We start from the raw sequence: 18087 nt of genomic DNA, 5'->3' as shown, positions 1-18087 counted from the left end.
AGCAGGAACTGAGACCATGGAAAACAAATGCTAGTAAAAACAAAGTACACAAGAAAAGCTCAGTTTTCAATCACATACTTTTTTTGCGGGGCTGAGATGGCGATGTGGACTGTGAAGTGGTTCCATTAGTGCCACTCTCCTCTTCCTCTTTAGCATCTACTTTTATTTCAGGCTTTTTTTCTTCTATTTCCATTGGTTCTTGTTTCAGTTCTGTTCCCTCTGATTCTTCTTTTGTTTGTGAAGATCCTTGTAAATCCTCCTCCACCTTAAGAAAGGATGCAACACGACGTACTATTACATCTATGACCCAAATTCGAGTCACCAAAATATTAGTTTGAGATTGTCAAAACACTCTCCATCCATGGCTTTCCTCAGGACAGTTACTTTCCAGTAACTACCCTCCTCTCGCCCCTTAGCTCACCAATTCCGACACATCATTAAGTGCTTTTATATCTCTCACTGCTTTCAGTTAAGCTGTATAGAATCTCATTTACCTCAGTCTTAGCTTCCACTTGTGTCTCACTAGTCTCTGGCTCAGTTTCTTCAGTTTTAACTTCTGATTTGCTTTCTAGCATTGGTGCATCTGGTCCTAGTTGCTGGGAATTCGTATCAGCACTAGCAACTGAGGCAGGGGTGGGGACCCTGTTATCAATACTAGCTGCTGCCTGGGATAGCTGTTGTAAAAACAGTACAAAAGAAAGACACTGCATATATAGAAATACTTTCCTTTACTAAAAATGAACAGCACAAAAGAGACATGAGATGATATTCTGAAACAGTGCAGAACATGGATACAGGAGCTCACTGTAGCCAAGGTTCGATATAACACATTAAATAACTCTGCTTTACAGACGAGAAGCCAAGGAAGAATTCTGTTCCGAAGAGGCTTCTTTTACAGAGAAAACACCTGCCCAGTAAAACACTGTACATTCCTTGACATGTGCATTCATCCTGACTAAAGCTTAAAAGAAAAAACTTATGCAAGTTTCATGATCAAAGAAGACAATTCTGACGAAGGCCAAACACAGTATTAGGCCTGTTATGCCTCATCTTTCTGCACACTGCTGCCGTTTTTACTCTCAGCAGTTCGAAGTCATTCAGTAGCCCCCCTCCTTCAAACAATGTTGAGAACATCTGAACAAACATTTTTACACGTAACGAACCCTCTGGTCTAAAGCAGAAGCTACCATTGACAACTACAGGCTCTACACATTCATGACATGGTGCTGTACATAGGGAGAACTCTTGTGGAATGTCACTACACAAGAAAAATGCAACTAGCTGGTACTTACTGGAGTGCCAGGTGGCTGTGCCTGCACAGATGTTGGCTGTTGCTGAGATGGCTGCGGGGTTGGCACAGACTGGGGTTGAACCGGGGTCTGTGGTTGCGGTGTGACTTGCGCCTGTGCCGCAGTCTGCCCCGTCGGCGTGCTTTGTGTCTGTGTCGCGTTTGGAACAGAACCCGGTGTCGGCGTTGGTGTTTGTCCTGATGATGAGACCGGCGTCGATGGCTGCGTGGGTGCTGCTGGCTGAGGAGGAGTCATTCCAGTTGGCGTTTGGTGCTGAATAGGCGGCATGCCAGCAGCAGTGGACACCGGAGGTGTAGTCTGATGTAGAGGTGGCTGGGTCACTGGTGGACATGGTAACTGCCCACTCTGCGGTCCAAGCATGTTCATGGAGTTAGGAAGAGCAGCACTGGGAACCTGCCCCTGCTAGAGAGAGAGATTCTCTTACAGACATGTGACTCCCAAAACTCTGGGAATCACACCTATCCTTTACATCACAGCACTGAAGTCTTCTTTAAAAGTACACTGCAAATGTGAACATGAGAGCAGCGATAAACAAATGCTGCTATTGCAAATAACTATGCTCTGATTTTTCTCATCATTTTCATCAGCTATTAGTCAAAGACCTAAGATGTGCCATGCACGTCTTTTTACATTAATTCTACTTGCACAGAGAGAGAATCCTCACGATCTCCGAGTAACACAGAAACCCACAGACAGACAAGACAGTCTCTAAATCATGCCATTAGCTGGGCAAAGGTCAGATGTTGCATACAAAATGGTTTTGAGTAAATCCACATTTTAGGCCAGGACTCTAGACCAATCCTGCTTTAGAAGATAGTTCAATATATTTAATGCTCACCCTATTGCACAGTGCAAGACTTAAGACTGGTTGTTGTTTGGTTGTTTTTTTTTTGTTTGATTTCATAATTCTAACTAGACTACTCTAGATGCTTATGAAAATTGTGGGCCTGCTTTTCAAGCAGCAACAATAAAGTATACTAGATGTGCACAGACTTTTAAACTACATATTTTACCAAAGATTGCATCAGATAACTAGTGATGAAAAAGAATACTCTATCCTCAGATGTAACTTTATGTTTTAGAAATCTAAATCAGTTTCCTGCAGATGAGGTTTCAAATTTAAAACATGGTTCTGTACTGCTTGCATATAGTCAGTTTTAACGAAATAAGTGCATTAGGAAAAAAATGTTCACCAGAAAGGTGGTCAAACAACTGAGCCAGGGCCCAAGAAATTGCAGATGCTCCATTCTGAATGTATTCCAAACCTGACTCAACAGATCCCTTCGCAGCCTGACCCAAGTTACCTCTCATTTGAGGATAGGGCTGGACTGGAGAACTTTGGAGGTCCCAACTAACCTAAATTACTTGGACTCCAAGTCAAAAAGCAAGCCTCTCCCTGTCAAAAAGCAAACACTTTGGATCATAAGCACAGCTTCCACTTCACTGACTGCTACTGTAATAGAAAAATGTTACAGAAAAAACCCTCAAATGTCTCTTCAGATGTAGAGATTTTAAACAAACTTTAAAGATCTTCCCCAACCACTTCATTGTAATTCTTGATTTAAAGTTAGCTACTAAGGTCCACACAAAGACACAAAAGCATATGCTCATGAACTTCCCATATGCCAGCTTCTGATATTCCCCCTAAAAATCTCATCAGCATGCATTTCTTTAGAATTTAGATCAGGAATTACAAGCATTGCCTCCCAGTTAGCATATGTAGAGAGGTTACATCTGCTTATGAAGGCAGCAGATGTATCTCAGGATCCACCAGAGTCAGGGGTGACGACAATAAACAATGGATATAAATATATAAAATAGTCAAACATATATAAATTAGATACATTCAAACAAAATAATTAATAGTAAACAACTCAAAAATTAGAAAATATATCTTACCTGTGCCACCCCGGCCTGAGCTGTTGACTGACCCATGCCCACGTTGTTCACATTCATAGCCCCAGTAGATGCTGGGAACTGATTCTGGGGCAGGAACTGGTTCTGGGTAGGAGCCTGCCCCATCATGTTGTTGGCATGAGCTCCCATCATGTTCTGCGGCTGAGGCATTCGGGAAGGAGACATTGCCATCTAAAAATTAACACCCAAATTAAAGACATTACAATTTAGTATTATGCAGCAAGAGAAAGGAAAATACCTTCAGTGTAATTGACCAAGAAATAGGACAAAAAAATAAAAGGAAAACTGGCTTCAGTAAACCACATGGACATGAGCATACACATAACTTCAGCATTTGTTCCACAGTATTCATGAGTTTTCAAACAGGTAACATTCAAAACTCTACTAAGAGTGTTAAAACTCCATTTTGTTCTCTGAGGTAATGGTGATCATCCAGTGAAGCTGAAAATATTTTTGTTTTTCTAAAGAATAAAAGCATATTTTCATGGAAGAATAAAGAAGGTAGATAATACTGCAAAGATCGGTTTCTGAAAGAACTATATTCTTCCACAGACTGTTGGAGATTATTGCACCTCTGGCATCTACCTCCCTTTATTTTTTTAATATTGAAAACAAACACCTCAATGAAAGCCTGACAGACTCTGTACGTTTCCATGAAATTATCCTACAATTTACAGTACTACACTATGACATGGCCTTTTCAGAACAGCGTTAGCACTACTAAATGTAATCAACCCATTTTGAGAAGAACTCGGTAACAAGAAGTACGAACCGCAGGAACGGCGCCCATGTTGTTCATTTGCACAGGATGGTTCATTGGAGAAGCTGCACGGGGTCCCATGGGCGCTTGTGGCATCTGTACATTCCCTATGGACATGGGGTTAAACTGATTCATTCCTGCAAATGCACCCCCAAAACAACTCATTAGGAACAAGTCATCAGAGTTTACGTATGTATACTCTACTATAAAATTCACATTTATTACGACTAAAGTTTGCCTGCCCTGCACTTCATCTTTTATTTTTTATGTTGTTCAAATTACTTGGCGTCAGAGGCAAATCAGGATGTAAGAAGTATTCAGAAGCTTTTGGTGTTTAAAAAAAATAAATGCAAAAGATGAAAGTGTGGATGATCTACAAAGACAGGATGCTATCTGTAAATAATACCTTGGGATGGTTTCTTAAAATCAGGCATTTGCTTTGAAACAGCAATGTCCTATTCAGGCCTCACTGAAACAGTTGAAGTAAATACAATATGCATTTTTATTGTATTTATGAAGGCAACTCCTAGTCTCAAATCAGGACAAAAGCTACCTTAAACCGACGTTCTGCTTTTTATACAGAACATTTAACCCCTCCAAAAAAACCTGAAACTTGTTTAACAGGAATAAAGGTGTAAATAAAGAATTATGGAGCTATACTTGCTATCAACTTTTTCTCCTATTGAAATTAATTTTAAAAGCATGTAACTTCTCAAGGACATTTCAACACAAGTTTCAACTTACTACCAACTATGAACCAAGAAATAAAGAACTTTACAGGGACACTTTTTTGGAGGAAGCTGAAGCACCTAAAAGTCACGTGTTTGTATTTTTCAGAAAAAAACCACCCATGAGGCCAGAGCAGCCTAAATCAGTGACGGCAAGCCACCAGTGTCATGAACAAGCTACACTGCTTTTTCAGATGCACTTTCCATCAGAAACCAAGAAGAGGAAGCATTAGCAATACAGATTCTAGGATTAATGTTGCCAGCTACAGGTGTATTTTTGGCTAATCAACTGAGGAAAACATGCCAATATCCTCCTCCCCCTCTGTCGTTACAGTGTTTTTAATGAGATTAACCACAGGATTCTTGCTTGCGCTCTCCTCTTTTTGAAAGGACTGAATTACTTCCCAACGCTAGAAAAGTATGGGGCACATATTGCCAGTTCTTAAGACAAGTCTGCATTGAGACAGTTCCTGTCACAGTGCAACAACAAAGAATAACATTGAAAAAAGGGAGACTGAGTAGTTCCCCCCACCCGACCTCTAAAAGAAAAACAGAAGATCAACTTTTGCCCCCTAACAATTATTTTGAACCCACAAATTGCAATTAGAGAGGAAAACATAGATACCTTGAGAAACCTGCATACGACTTATAGGCACAGTTGGCATGGACATAGGCCCATCTGCAACACAACAGAAGAAGGGTCAGCAAAAAATAATTAAATATGAACTTGAGATTAGCACAAGAGCCCAAGAGCAAACAAGAGCAAAACAAGAGCCACAAGAGCAAACTGTGCAGAGTGAAGGCTGAAATGCAGAAGCAGCTCCTACAGAGGTACTTACTGGGCGGCCTCACGGGCTGTGCCTGGCCCATGGCAGCAGCCACCTGTGGGATACCAGGGGGCTGAGGCCCTGGGGTCTGTAAGGCTGGCTGATTCCCCAGCATCCCTTGTTTATGTAGACGAGACCTCCGTTTCTCTTCTAGCTCCTTTTGTATCTTATAGATTTTCTCTGCTAATAAATGATAGTATTCATCCTAAAAAAAAAAAAAAAGTACTCAGTGTCAAGTGTAAGAAACCAGAACAAAAGCTCAAATAGTCTACCAGAACGCTGTTACAGGTTTGGTTGGTTTTTTTAATGCATACACTTGCCTATTTAAACAAAAAATACTTCTTTTCAGAATTCAGTTAAACTGAGTCACTCTCATCACTTCTTTAGCACAGAGAAGGAAAAACAAAGCTTCCAGTAAACACATAGGAGACTTAGCTTTATGGCTATCCATCATATCTACTCTGAGTAGATCAGTAGACAAAGGAGAAGACTGTAGGTTCCATATTGCTTGGACCAAAAAACAACAGGAAGCTGTGATTTCGTTTGTAAGCGGTAATGAACTTTAAATGTTATTTTCGTAACACGCATTTCCACTAATCCACAGATGAGAGAAAAAGAAGTCCCCAGCAACACATTTACACTGAATAAACTTCATGACACAGACAATAAGAAGAAATCAATTTTTACCTAAAGAAAGGAACTGTTCTTTTCCTAAGGAGTCTGACTACCAACAGACCTTGCAGAGAATAAAAACAAATAAAACCCCAAAGGAATGGAGGAAATCAGTGAAAAATAGTCCATGGGCACAGAGAACTAAACACTACATCTGTACAAGATGAAAATTCCATTTTACTCAAACTACATTGAAAACAGATCAAATCAGACAGTCAGATCACACCACAAGGTAGAAAGTTTTGCTTGTCAGCAATTGCTGGAGACGTAGCTGCCTAATGCATGAGATTACACATTGTTAAAGGCAAAAAAAAAACCCAACAAACTCTCAAGACTACATTTATTTTGTGGGGTCACCTATGCTCTTAAAACCCAGTGTTAGATGGGACAAAGGCTGAATGATCCTTGTTCCACAATCATTTTGTCTTCATCCAATTTTAATCAAAACTAGAATTCTGATTAAGAATCAAAAGTTAAGAAAGTTAAGAAAGGATCTCAAAATTCTGATCAGTTGATATTTTGCTAGCTATCTATACTGGTGCTGCTAACACTGTCTTTACCGGATGAAAACTGGCAGGGAGTGGTTTTAGGGCAGAATTACGACTGTGTCACAACAAACAGTATCCTCAGCATGTCAATCAACAGGGGTTTGCTCCCTCTGAGTAACACAGATTTGAACTGACACCTCCTTGCAAACAGAGCAAAAATAATGAACAAGAACAGGAATTTTGTCTGGTTTCCCATGCACAAGGACAAGCACAAGTCAAGCCGAGTGCTTATTATGTTGACATGTGTAACAGCTATGTGTCTTAGCCAAATCACTCTCTGAGGAGAAATAATTCCAATGGTGTTGGTAAAAGGTAAACAGTAAAAAACAGGAGTGAGTCCTAGAGAAAACTGTTCTTGAACATATACTGTATAGCTGGACTAAAGCAACATACCCTACTGTTAGCAGATTCATACATATCTCCTTCCACTTTCCTGGCATAAGCCACCAAGTTCTCCATGCGGCGATCCTTCAGTGCTGCTGGATCAGGAGTGGGGAAGATGGCTTGGACTCTACAAGAAAGGAGAAAGAATAAAAGAATATTCAGAGAAAAGCAATATAATTCAATACAGCTTTATAATATTAAACCTGGATGTTTTTTCATACATCAGAGGTGTAAAGGCATTTCAAAATTGTTTAAAAGAAAATCAATATTGCACTACTCCCTACAAGATTAAAGCAAATTCAATGATGAAAAAAATGTGAGGTTTGACAGTCTAGAGTCTAAACACTTATTTACTACAGCAGAGCAAACTTACCAGCAATATAAGCTAGTTTCATGCCCATTCCATAACGGGCACAAGGAACGAACTGAAGAGGAGGGTTAAAGGTAACAGCTTATCCTCAGTGCCAGAGAACCACTAGTGGTAACTTTCTCATCAACAACTTTTCAGCTTAACAGAAGAACTACAGTACTGACATTCTTTGAAAACATTCAGGAAAAACAGGCAGCCTTGGTGAATACTTACAGTTTATGCACTAAATGATTGCGCAGGTCCTGAGTGACATGTTCATGCCATGCTTTCCTTACCCCGGTACTAGAAGGAGGAGCAGCCGTTGGCATTGAGCTGAGGTTTCCAACATTGCCAGAATTTGTGCCATCATTCATGAGTGGGCTAAAATAAAAGGGACTGTTACAGTACAGAATGCAAAGTTTTATTGTATGTTTGATGTCTAAAGGATTTTTTTAAGTAATTCCTTTCATAATTTCTAGTTACTGCATCAAACATTCTCTAAATTAAATTCTGGTATCAGTAAACTGGAACACTTACAGCAGAAAAGCTCAGGAGTTTGCAAGATGCAGTATGAACAATAAAGAATCACAACTTAAAAATACAAAATATTCTTCCTTTGGGAATTAATTTCAGATTACTAAATATTCTGGGGCTCTATGGGAGGACAAAGGGGTAGATATAGAATTGAAATAGAAAAGAGCATAGCTATAGATGTGACTGAATTTCCATGCCAACATAATTAATTTTGCAAGCATGCTCTTTATTTACACTCATAAGCATGTAAATAAATGTTTAATTGAGCAAGAATGAAAATGCGTGCATTACTTATTTGTCCCAAGGGATGTTGGAAGAGCAGTTTCAGAAATCAGACTAGCTTGCTGGTCTGTTGTTATTCCTCCTGCAGGAAGGTTCATCTGGTTGGCTCCTTTGGGACAAAATTAAGCATCATTGATACCCAGTTCACAATTTTGACAGTAACATGGCAATACTACACTTTACAAAAGAAACTGTATCAGAGAAGTACTTCCATGATAATTGCCCCTGTACACAGCTACTTCCAGAATCAAAAGTTACTTTCAGTCTGGATAGTATTTTCCTACAAAAACTAATTTATAAAATTTAAAAGTTAAACTCTTAAGATTAGTTCAATAAGCTAAAAAGAAGATAACTACAAATAAGTTCAAGAAAGAAATTAGCATTTGAGATAGAATTGTCTGCAACAACAGCTGAAATACTTGTTAAACCAAAATCCTTCAGCAATTCTGTCTCATCACCTTAGACAACAATAAGGTATGGCCTGTTACTTTAAAAGAAACTAAAACCACTGCTATTTGACAGAAGCAATATAGTTGAAGCTTTCTAATATTCAAATATAAATGGATGGTAGTGGTTTAAATAGTATAATTTTAATCAACATGAACAGAAAGTCACTACTCCAATCAAGGGAAATACTGGACTATCCTAAAAATTCAACAGTTCAGCTTCTTTTAACATCGTAGTTTCTGGTTGGTTTGTTTTTTCCACCTACCCAGTGCATTAATGGTCCTCATTTGCTGGTGAGCCTGAGGCTGTGCCGGCTGTTGGCCCTGCACCTGGGGCTGCAACTGTGTTTGCGGCTGGTTGCCATATGGCAGTCCAAGAGCGGCGTAGGCTCGTTGCATGGAGCTGGGGTCAATCGGATTAGGATTACTTAGCGATGGAGTATTCTGCTGGCCTGTGCCAACAGAACCAATGGAATTTTGGATGCCACCAGCTGGAGACCCTAGAAGGGCTATGAAAAAGAAAGGAAAAAAGAAAACTGAAAATCAATGAGGATAAATAATGAAACAAACCATGCCAAGAATCAACGGAACATGCATGTAGTTATACGGCATGTATTTTTCTGCCAAAGGACAAAACGACACCCAAGATACCAAGTGGGGAAACTCAGCCTTTGATTTTACAAGACAGAAACCACCCTAGCAATTAATACATGCAGTCTAAAGAGAAATGCTGTAATTTTGGGGTAGATAAGCCCATAATTACTGTAATACACATAAAGTATAGGCTCCAATATAAGGCTAGACAGGATTTTCATGCTTGGGATGGAGTAGACTAAAGGGGGAAAAAATTAATTCCTCTACTTCCTTCTTTCCCACCAATCCCATTTTAGGTCAAAATATTTGGCTCCAGAACAGAGATCCCGAGTTCAGCAGAAATACTGTGTCCTTGGACACAGAGGTAATACTGAAGATCTGTTGGCAGAAATGTTCATTCCAAGCAGCCACTAGATGAATCCTCTGAAGGCCAAATTACCCTAAAACCCAAGTTATTCAGAGATATGAAAAGCCCTCATGGGTTTCAGATTGTACTGACAAACTCTAAAATAATTTGAAGAGTTAGAAATGGGATGAGCTTGCCGCAGATTTTGGTAAAGGATTTACATAGTAATAGTAACCGATATGACCACCACAACCAACCTCTCTCACTGCACAGATGTATGGAAGAGCCATTTCCATTGTAGATAGGAAATGGAAACAATAGGGCAAAGTAGTTTTTACTGAACTCAGCAGTGAACAAAAAGCTGCTTTCTGGTCCTCATTTTAGCTGCCATTCTAAGCAGTAAGCTGTTCCACTGCAAAGGACACATGGAGTATTGTGTATTCTTCACGACAGAAACACTGCATTTTGATAACCAAGGCTCTGGCAGAAGTAGTACACACTTCACGTTTCCCCCCTCAAGTATTTAAGTATGTAATCTGCATAACAATTTTGTGAGCTAAACATAGCAACAATAATAGCTGTTAATACAGGCAACAAGAGCTGTTTTAATGAAATAGTAGGAGAGGCACATAGTTAGAAAAAAAACAAAATCGGGAAAACAAGCCTTCTGAGACATTAACAGGATTATCTAGGCTTTCTTAAATCCCTATCCACTATGGAAACTGAGAATCACTGAAAGAGATACGCACACTTTCAGCTTCCATCCAAGAGGAAACGCACACATTACAGAGTCCAGATTTTTCCCTCTCCAGATGAGAATTCAATTTGATCTAATTTGCCAAAGAACTACAGATAAATATAGTCAGAAATCCCCCTCTCCAGAATAAGCAACCCCACAGAAAACATCCTTTTTCTTTCCCAGGGATAATCCACACTATTTTCAACACCAGGTTTACCACAGAAATTAGGCTTACATACGCTTATGCTCTATGGACACATTCATAGTAACTTTTGAACTCGCTGATCTTTTCCAAGCAAGTTTAAAACCAAAGACAGTGGCTGACTGATGCCTTTACACTAGTGCAAGCCAAGAAACAGGAAGTCTCTGGAAAGAGTCAGTAGCATAAAGCTTGTGCCACCTGGAATTCAAAAGGCTTCAGAGGCTGTTGTGACAGCAAAGGATCAATACAGGAGTCAATAAAAATTCCAGCTCATTAGAAGGTGATATTTCTCCAGAAACGTTACAACAAAAAACCCCCCATACGCTTTCAGTGTTGGCTGCAAATCCGAGGTGTATCTCTGGAGATGGCAGAATGACCACAGGTGACGCTGAAGGCTGGGAACAGCAAAAAGGCTTCCAGGCATCCCACTGAGGAGAGCCAAGCGTTTCACCTTTCCTCATACTCTTCTTGGGGAAAAAAGCCGGCACTGATCTTCTGAGGACTGCAAGCTTGGTTTGAAGCTCACACTGAAGCTAAGGCAGAGCTTGGAGAAGTCAACCAGCTCTTGCTCACAGCTCTGGGCTGAGCTTTGGCCGTGGTATCGGTAACTGTGAAGCACAAGTTCAGCCCTTGTGTTAGGGCAGCTCCAGGAACCACAAGCCAGCCAATTTTATAGAAGTCTCCTTCAGCAAGATCAGATTTCCAGACCTCTACTTCCGACCAAAGACTACTTATAAAAACTCCGTTTGGGTATTTGTCAGAGCTGACAGCTTGAATGTCACTTTAAATGTGACAACATGGAGAATAAGTCTCTTCCAAACAGAAAAAACCCCCCTCGTTTCTTCATAAAACTACTTACTACCATTATGATAAGGGGACGAGGTCTGAAGACCGCTAGTTTGACTTGCACTTTGAAGAGACGAAAGAACTCCAAGAAGTTCTACGTGTCTGCATGCACCTATTCAAGTAGGCAAAACTCTAAAGCTGGTAAACAGCCAAACGTTGCTTCAACACTTCAAACTGAAGTACTGGGGGACAGACTACGGTCTTACAGTCAGCAGTACACTTACAATGTGGAAATGAGTGGCTCTGACTATTTCGTCTCAGCTTTTCTATGATTTGTAACTCAATTAATAGCATCCTGTATTAAGTATTTTCACAATATCAGGAATTTGAATGGGGTTTTTTGTGTCTATTTGTTACTTTGTTTTATATGAATGCATGACATTATGTTAATCTGTTAAACAAGAAGATGGAGGAAGAGAGTATTAAATTTCCATCCCTGATCAAAGTGGCCACAGCAAAAATTCTGCTGATAACCTTGACTCACCTCAGCACAAGCCTGTCCTGCACCCAGAATTAGGCAGGTATACAAAAGGTAAAGGTACATGACCGTTTAATTAAAGGCTGTATCATGAATCAAATCATGGGGTAAGTAAAGATTTTATGAGCAATTTAAAGGTAGGAAGTGTTGGTATTAAACTTCACCACCAATGCCATTTTAATTTTAAATTAAGTTAAGCATTAAACCAAAAGCCTTCACAGCACAGCATCATATTAGTCAATGGATGGGACTTCTTAATCTGTGGGCCAACTATTTATCTTATGGCTCAGTGGAGTAACCAACAGCTGGTAGGTCACCATTATGTATGATTTCCAGCACTTGCAAATTTGGTTGGTAGGTTTTACACAGTTACTGACAATAAGACTTAAGCAAACTGAATTTCATTTCCAGTTTTCACAAGGAATGGACTCTAATGAAGAAGCTGCGGGCAACTCTTTCTGAGCACATTTCCCTGCACAGCAATGCACTCCTTCCTTCTCTACAGAGGGTCAGTTCCCACACACTCGGCATCCATTTCGCCGTCTTTCATTTTCTGCTCATACTCAACAACCTACTCCCTCAGCCCGTTTCTGTCTCAGTCTGCTTTTAAAACCACATTTTCAGATGAAGATGAGTTGACTCAGATTTACTCTTTCACAATCCATCTTCTTTCTCACTGCATTTCCTTTAACATTTTCCTAGAAGGAAAAATACAGGGGAGTGTGCATGTTTGCAACTCCACCTTCCAGTCTCACTCAACTGAAGAGGGATGCCAAAGGTTTTCCAGTGTCCCCTGATCCTGGAATGAAGCATGAAAATGGTCCAGGTCATCCTAAACGGCAAGCACAGGACACCTGTCACCCGTACAGCTTTCCAGTGGGAGGTGTCTCTGCCCATGGCAGGGGTTGGACCAGATGATCCTTAAGGTCCCTTCCAACCCAAACCATTCTGTGATTCTGTGATATACTCAGAAGCTGTTTAGTAGCACAACACACGTCTGCCCAAGCCATGAAGAGGAGAATCGAGCAGCTCAAGCACATTTATAACGTGACAGATCTTCAGAAAAAAAGAATCATTACAATAGAGCTAAAAGGCTAGGAAATAGATCAACAGCTGTTTGCAAGCTCTTATAACTCAAATTGTGGTGGGCTCAGCAGAGAGTGAGAAGTACTTCCTAACAAAGCAAACCTCCAAACCCAAAACATTTGTACCAAATTTCAGGTCATTACTCCAAAAAACAGGAGTCACTGCCCTACTGAAAGAAAAACTCGTGTAAAATAACATTATATTTTGTGCTGCTGCCACCTACCCTCCCAGAGGCATACGTGGTATACACAGTAAGAGCCATGCAAAACAGATGGATTTTCAAACTTGTCCCAGCATGCCCTAATAACAAGTCATATTATGATCAACAATTGTAATAAAAGACAGTTCAAAAAGCTACACAAATGAGACTTGGCACAGATACTCCTTGAAATGAACCTAAACACTAAAACATGGAGCAAGACACCTGTAAAGAAACAACTCCACGGTAATAAGCTGAAGCCCAGGACTTTCTGCAGCAAGCAGAGGGAATCCCCCAAGGAGCAGCAACAGAGAGCTACAAAGAGCACAGGAACCACTGCACACAGGAAGGGTGGAAGCAAGGCAGCACATCGCAACGTCTCTGAAGTGCTCAACTGCAGAACCTTCTAAAAGACCTGACATGCTTTGAAAGAGCCACTTGAAAGCCCAGCACAGATACAACAGGACTTGAAATGACGATGGTAAAATAAGCACCGGCACAGAAAGGTAAGACACAAGGGTTTTGGTCATTCATCCTGTAAGGATGACAAGAGTAATGAGGGTCACTACACTTTCCATTTCTTTTTCCCTTTCTAAATGACCTCATCATATTCTGCCATATGTAGATCCCCTCCTCCCCCTAGTTTAGTAGATGCTACGCTATCCTAGCTTAGGTTAATTTTCACCTGACGAGGCACAGTGTTTTCAAATGCACATATTAAGGTAAATATTTCAGAAACATTTCTTAATGTCTAAAAAGGGGTATCCTTCCTAATACATCTAAAAAAGTATTTTCAGTGTTCGCCTTCTACCTTCAACCAAACCACAAGGTGCTACTTGTATGACTCAGAGCCATAATCCAGAACAAAGAACACTGCACCTCAGCATACTAAGCTACAAATCTTCATGGTTACTACCACTGAATTATTGATAAATCAAATAGAAGAAGGAGATTTCATATTTGTCTCCCCCGCATGCAAGAGAGCCAAACTCTGCACTCATCCATTATAATTCTGTTGCAACAACATCCTATTTGATCCCATAACAAAATTATTTTTAAGGATCGTTTTCTTTCCAGTGCCTTCTCTTTTATTAAGTTGCATGAATGATGCAAAAACAAATACTGCACAAAACTACTTTTCTACAGTAGCGTGTATTGAAAAAAAAAGAGTTCTGTTGTGCTACATCTCTTTAGCATGCTGATAACAACTGTGTAATAAGGATGTTATACACAAATGGACCATGTCGTATTAAGAAGCAAAGCTCTCAACACATTTTTCAAAGGCCAAACATAACTAATCACTTCCAACAAATGACTGCTTCTTGTTTACCAAGGAGAAGTTCAGTAAAACACAAACAAAACCCTTAGCTCCAAGTAGCTCTGTATTTATAAGTTTTTCAGTTCTGGAGGGAAAAAACACCCTCCTGAAACTACAAGAGCAGCATCTTCAACAGATAATTTGGACACTCTTACCAGCTACTCTCCCCTCTGCCTTAATCTCATCTAACCTAGGAGCATTTCTCTGTCCTCCAAGGTTTAGTAAATGTTCCTCACTGCAGTGTCAGCCTAAACAGAAATTAGCAGAATGCTTCCAAACAACTGAAATGCACAAGCTTCGCAAGTCCCCCAGCTATTTTCCACTTCTTAACCCTTATTTAAATATACTTAGGCATAACATCACTTAGACTTCTAGAGCTGCTGCATCTATGCTGTAAAATGCTCTACCTTGGCATCCTTTCAAAGGATTTCATGATGGGAAGCAAATCTACCAACATAAGTTCAGTATTTTCTGTTTCAGAGCAAGAAGAAAGAAATACACTAGAAACTGACGGTCCCCAAACACCAGTAACAGCTAAGTCATTACAAAAAAACCCCAAAAACCAAACCAGGCATGGGCAAACCCACAATGATTTGCAAAACTTCAACTAGTCTATTACCAGAATTAAACACACTTCATGGTTAAGGCATCCAGGCCAGATCTTTTTGTGCACAGTAATTCATGTTTATTTTAGAAACATTTTTGATTATTCTTACTCACTAGCAAGTTGCTCCTAGCAGCAAAAAAATAATGAAGCGGCTTGTAACTTTCCCCAAACTGTACTTACATCCAAAACTGTATTATAACTGGATTCTATTGACCTGCCTCACAATAAAACACTCGTTAGAAGTTGCCACACTGTTTAAAAACAGATGTGTGTTTGATCTGAGACTTTCCCTTTTCTATTATTGTGTATTTCAGTGAGAAATTGCATTCAATGATCAGAAAGGAAAACTCACTAGTATATTTAGCCTTATACATGATCATTAAACAGCTATTAAGTTTGTTGGGACACTATCATAGTTTATTTCTACACTGCACATTCGATCAACTTTATTTTAACAGCAGCATCTCATTGGGACTGCGCTACAACAACTACTTACGCTGTTGATTTCTTTTGTCACTGGCATTTTTCAAAGGAAGGCACACAGGACAGTCGTGCCGAGTACAATTCTTCCAATGGGAAATGATTTGTCTCGAAGATGCACAATGAGCAACTGTAACAAGGAAAAGCAACAGAATTAAGGTCACTACTTGGTTAACAGGTTTTGAATTAACTCATCTTATGTTTTAAAGCAACTCTATTCTTTCTCCTTTACAAGCAGTACTGTACGTGTACCTAAACACAGCTGAATGCAACTAACATTTTTTGGGACCCACCAATAATGCCGTAACAAACAAAGGAAACCAGTACTAAAATCTAAGAAACTATGTGGATGAGCCGCATGCAACCACACAGTGGATACTGCACCCTCTTTATAGAGTGGAGGAGATAAAAAAGACGCTTTTGAGGCTACCGTTGGTACTATCCTGCTTCTAAAGAGCAAATACTGCATTCTGTTTCCTAAAGTGACAACTGTGAAGACATCAGAAATGGAGACTGGGCAAAGGTAATAAAAAAGGGAGCAGTTGTTTAATTAAAGAACCAGTTTTAGCACTCATTTGTGCCAGGTACACAGATCTTCTTGACAAGAAAACAAAACAAAATACCTAATACTGACAAATACCTAAGAAACCGTACACAGCTCATTTGCAAAAGTAGCTTAAGCAACGTCTTCTCACCTTGACAGGCCTTCCCAGCTTGACAGTGTGTCATGTGGTTGAGGACGTTTTTCATGGTTCGACAGTGCGGGAGAGCGCAGGCCCGCACCTCTCCGTTCGCCTGCTCCCGCCTCTGACATTTGTGAGCGTGAAGCAGCAAAACCAACTGCTGCTGGATCAGTTTGCGCTTCTCCGGATCTGCCGTTGGTCCAGTCGCCATGGCCTGCGTCGGTACGATTCCCACTTGCTGTACTTGGGTTTGCATCTGGGACTGAGAGAACAGGTAGTTTAGCATCACATTTGCAAGTACACAATATTGCAAATTACTTGAGTATTTGCAAGTAATAACTTGAGCATCACAAGACTATTCACCAAGCATTCTGCTCTGACAAGGATTACTATGCCAGCATCTGTAGCATTCTCAAGCATTTCTATTTTAATCTTGGAATAGCAAGAACGTATTGAGAGGTTCCTCTGTTAAGACATCTCTTCAGAAGGGACAGGCAAGGAAGGAAAGGTGGTGGGGTGGCCACGTATGTTAGGGAATGCTATGAGATTATGAATGCCTAGAGATTAGTGACAATGACAACAGGATTGAGTGCCTATGGGTGAGAATCAAGGGGAAGGCCAACAAGTCAGATATCATGGTGGGAGTTTGTTATAGACCACCTAACCAGGATGAAGAAATAGATAAAATATTCCATAGGCAGCTGGAGAAGCTTCACATTCACACCCCCTTGTACTCATGGGGGACTTCAACTTCCCAGGTATCTGCTGGAAACACAACACAGCAGAGAGGGAACAGTCCCAGAGGTTCCTGGAGTGTGTGGAAGATAACTTCCTGACACAGCTGGTAAAGGAGCCAACAAGGGAAGGGGCCCTGCTGGACCAGCTGTTTGCGAACAGAGAAGGTCTTGTGGGGGATGTGATGGTTGGAGGCTGTCTTGGTCATAGTGATCATGAAATTATAGTTTTCAATCCCTGGAGAAGCAAGGAGGGGCGCTAGCAGAACTGCCACTTTGGACTTGTGGCAGGTAGACTTTGGCCTGTTTAGGGACTTGGTTGGCAGAATCTCCTGGGAGGCCGTTCTGAAAGGCAAAGGAGTCCAGGAAGGCTTGACACTCCTCAAGAAGGAACTCTTAAAGGGGCAGGAACAGGCTGTCCCCGTGAGTCAGTAAATGAGCCAGCGGGGAAGACCGGCCTGGCTGAACAGAGAGCTCTGGCTCGAGCTCAGGAAAAAGAAGAGAGTTTATGATCTATGGAAAAAGGGGCAAACTGAGGAGTACAAGCCTACCGTGAGGCTGTGCAAGGAGAAAATCAGAAGAGTCAAAGTGCAGCTGGACCTTAGCCTAGCTAGTGCTGTTGAAGACAATAAAAAGGGTTTCTATAAATACATTGGCAATAAAAAGAGAACTAAGGAGAGTCTCCCCTCTCTAGTAGTAGATGTAGGGGGAAGAATAGTAACTGGGGATGAGAAAAAGGCTGAGGTACTTAATGCCTTCTTTGCCTCAGTCTTTAGCAGGAAAACCAGTAGTACTCTGGGTACCCAGTCCCCTGAGCGGAGGGACAGGGATGGGAAGCACAGTGAACCCCCCATAACCCATGAAGAGGTGGTTAGTGACCTGCTACACCACTTAGACATACACAAGTCTATGGGGCCAGATGGGATCCACCTCAGGAATCTGAGGGAGCTGGCAGAAGCGCTCGCCAAGCCATTTTCCATCGTTTACCAGCAGTCTTGGCTGACTGGGGAGGTCCCAG

General features: G+C 40.8%; 1 protein-coding gene across 1 annotated transcript in view; it reads right to left on the bottom strand.

Annotated features, from left to right (window-relative positions):
- The window catches only part of CREBBP (CREB binding protein), a gene marked incomplete at its 5' end in the record, with an annotated part of 46056 nt that extends 29459 nt beyond the window's left edge, over positions 1–16597 (bottom strand). The window contains 13 exons of the mRNA XM_010186100.1: positions 79–265; positions 495–674; positions 1293–1712; positions 3210–3398; positions 4000–4124; positions 5341–5394; positions 5555–5747; positions 7156–7273; positions 7730–7876; positions 8321–8420; positions 9024–9266; positions 15669–15782; positions 16348–16597. Coding sequence (XP_010184402.1) covers positions 79–265; positions 495–674; positions 1293–1712; positions 3210–3398; positions 4000–4124; positions 5341–5394; positions 5555–5747; positions 7156–7273; positions 7730–7876; positions 8321–8420; positions 9024–9266; positions 15669–15782; positions 16348–16597 — 2320 coding nt within the window. The remainder of the gene's footprint in view (positions 1–78; positions 266–494; positions 675–1292; positions 1713–3209; positions 3399–3999; positions 4125–5340; positions 5395–5554; positions 5748–7155; positions 7274–7729; positions 7877–8320; positions 8421–9023; positions 9267–15668; positions 15783–16347) is intronic.
- Between the last annotated feature and the right edge of the window lie 1490 nt (positions 16598–18087).

Source organism: Mesitornis unicolor, unplaced genomic scaffold (assembly GCF_000695765.1).
Source record: "Mesitornis unicolor isolate BGI_N332 unplaced genomic scaffold, ASM69576v1 scaffold34206, whole genome shotgun sequence".
Classification (NCBI taxonomy): domain Eukaryota; kingdom Metazoa; phylum Chordata; class Aves; order Mesitornithiformes; family Mesitornithidae; genus Mesitornis; species Mesitornis unicolor.
This window is presented reverse-complemented; position numbering and strand designations above follow the sequence as displayed.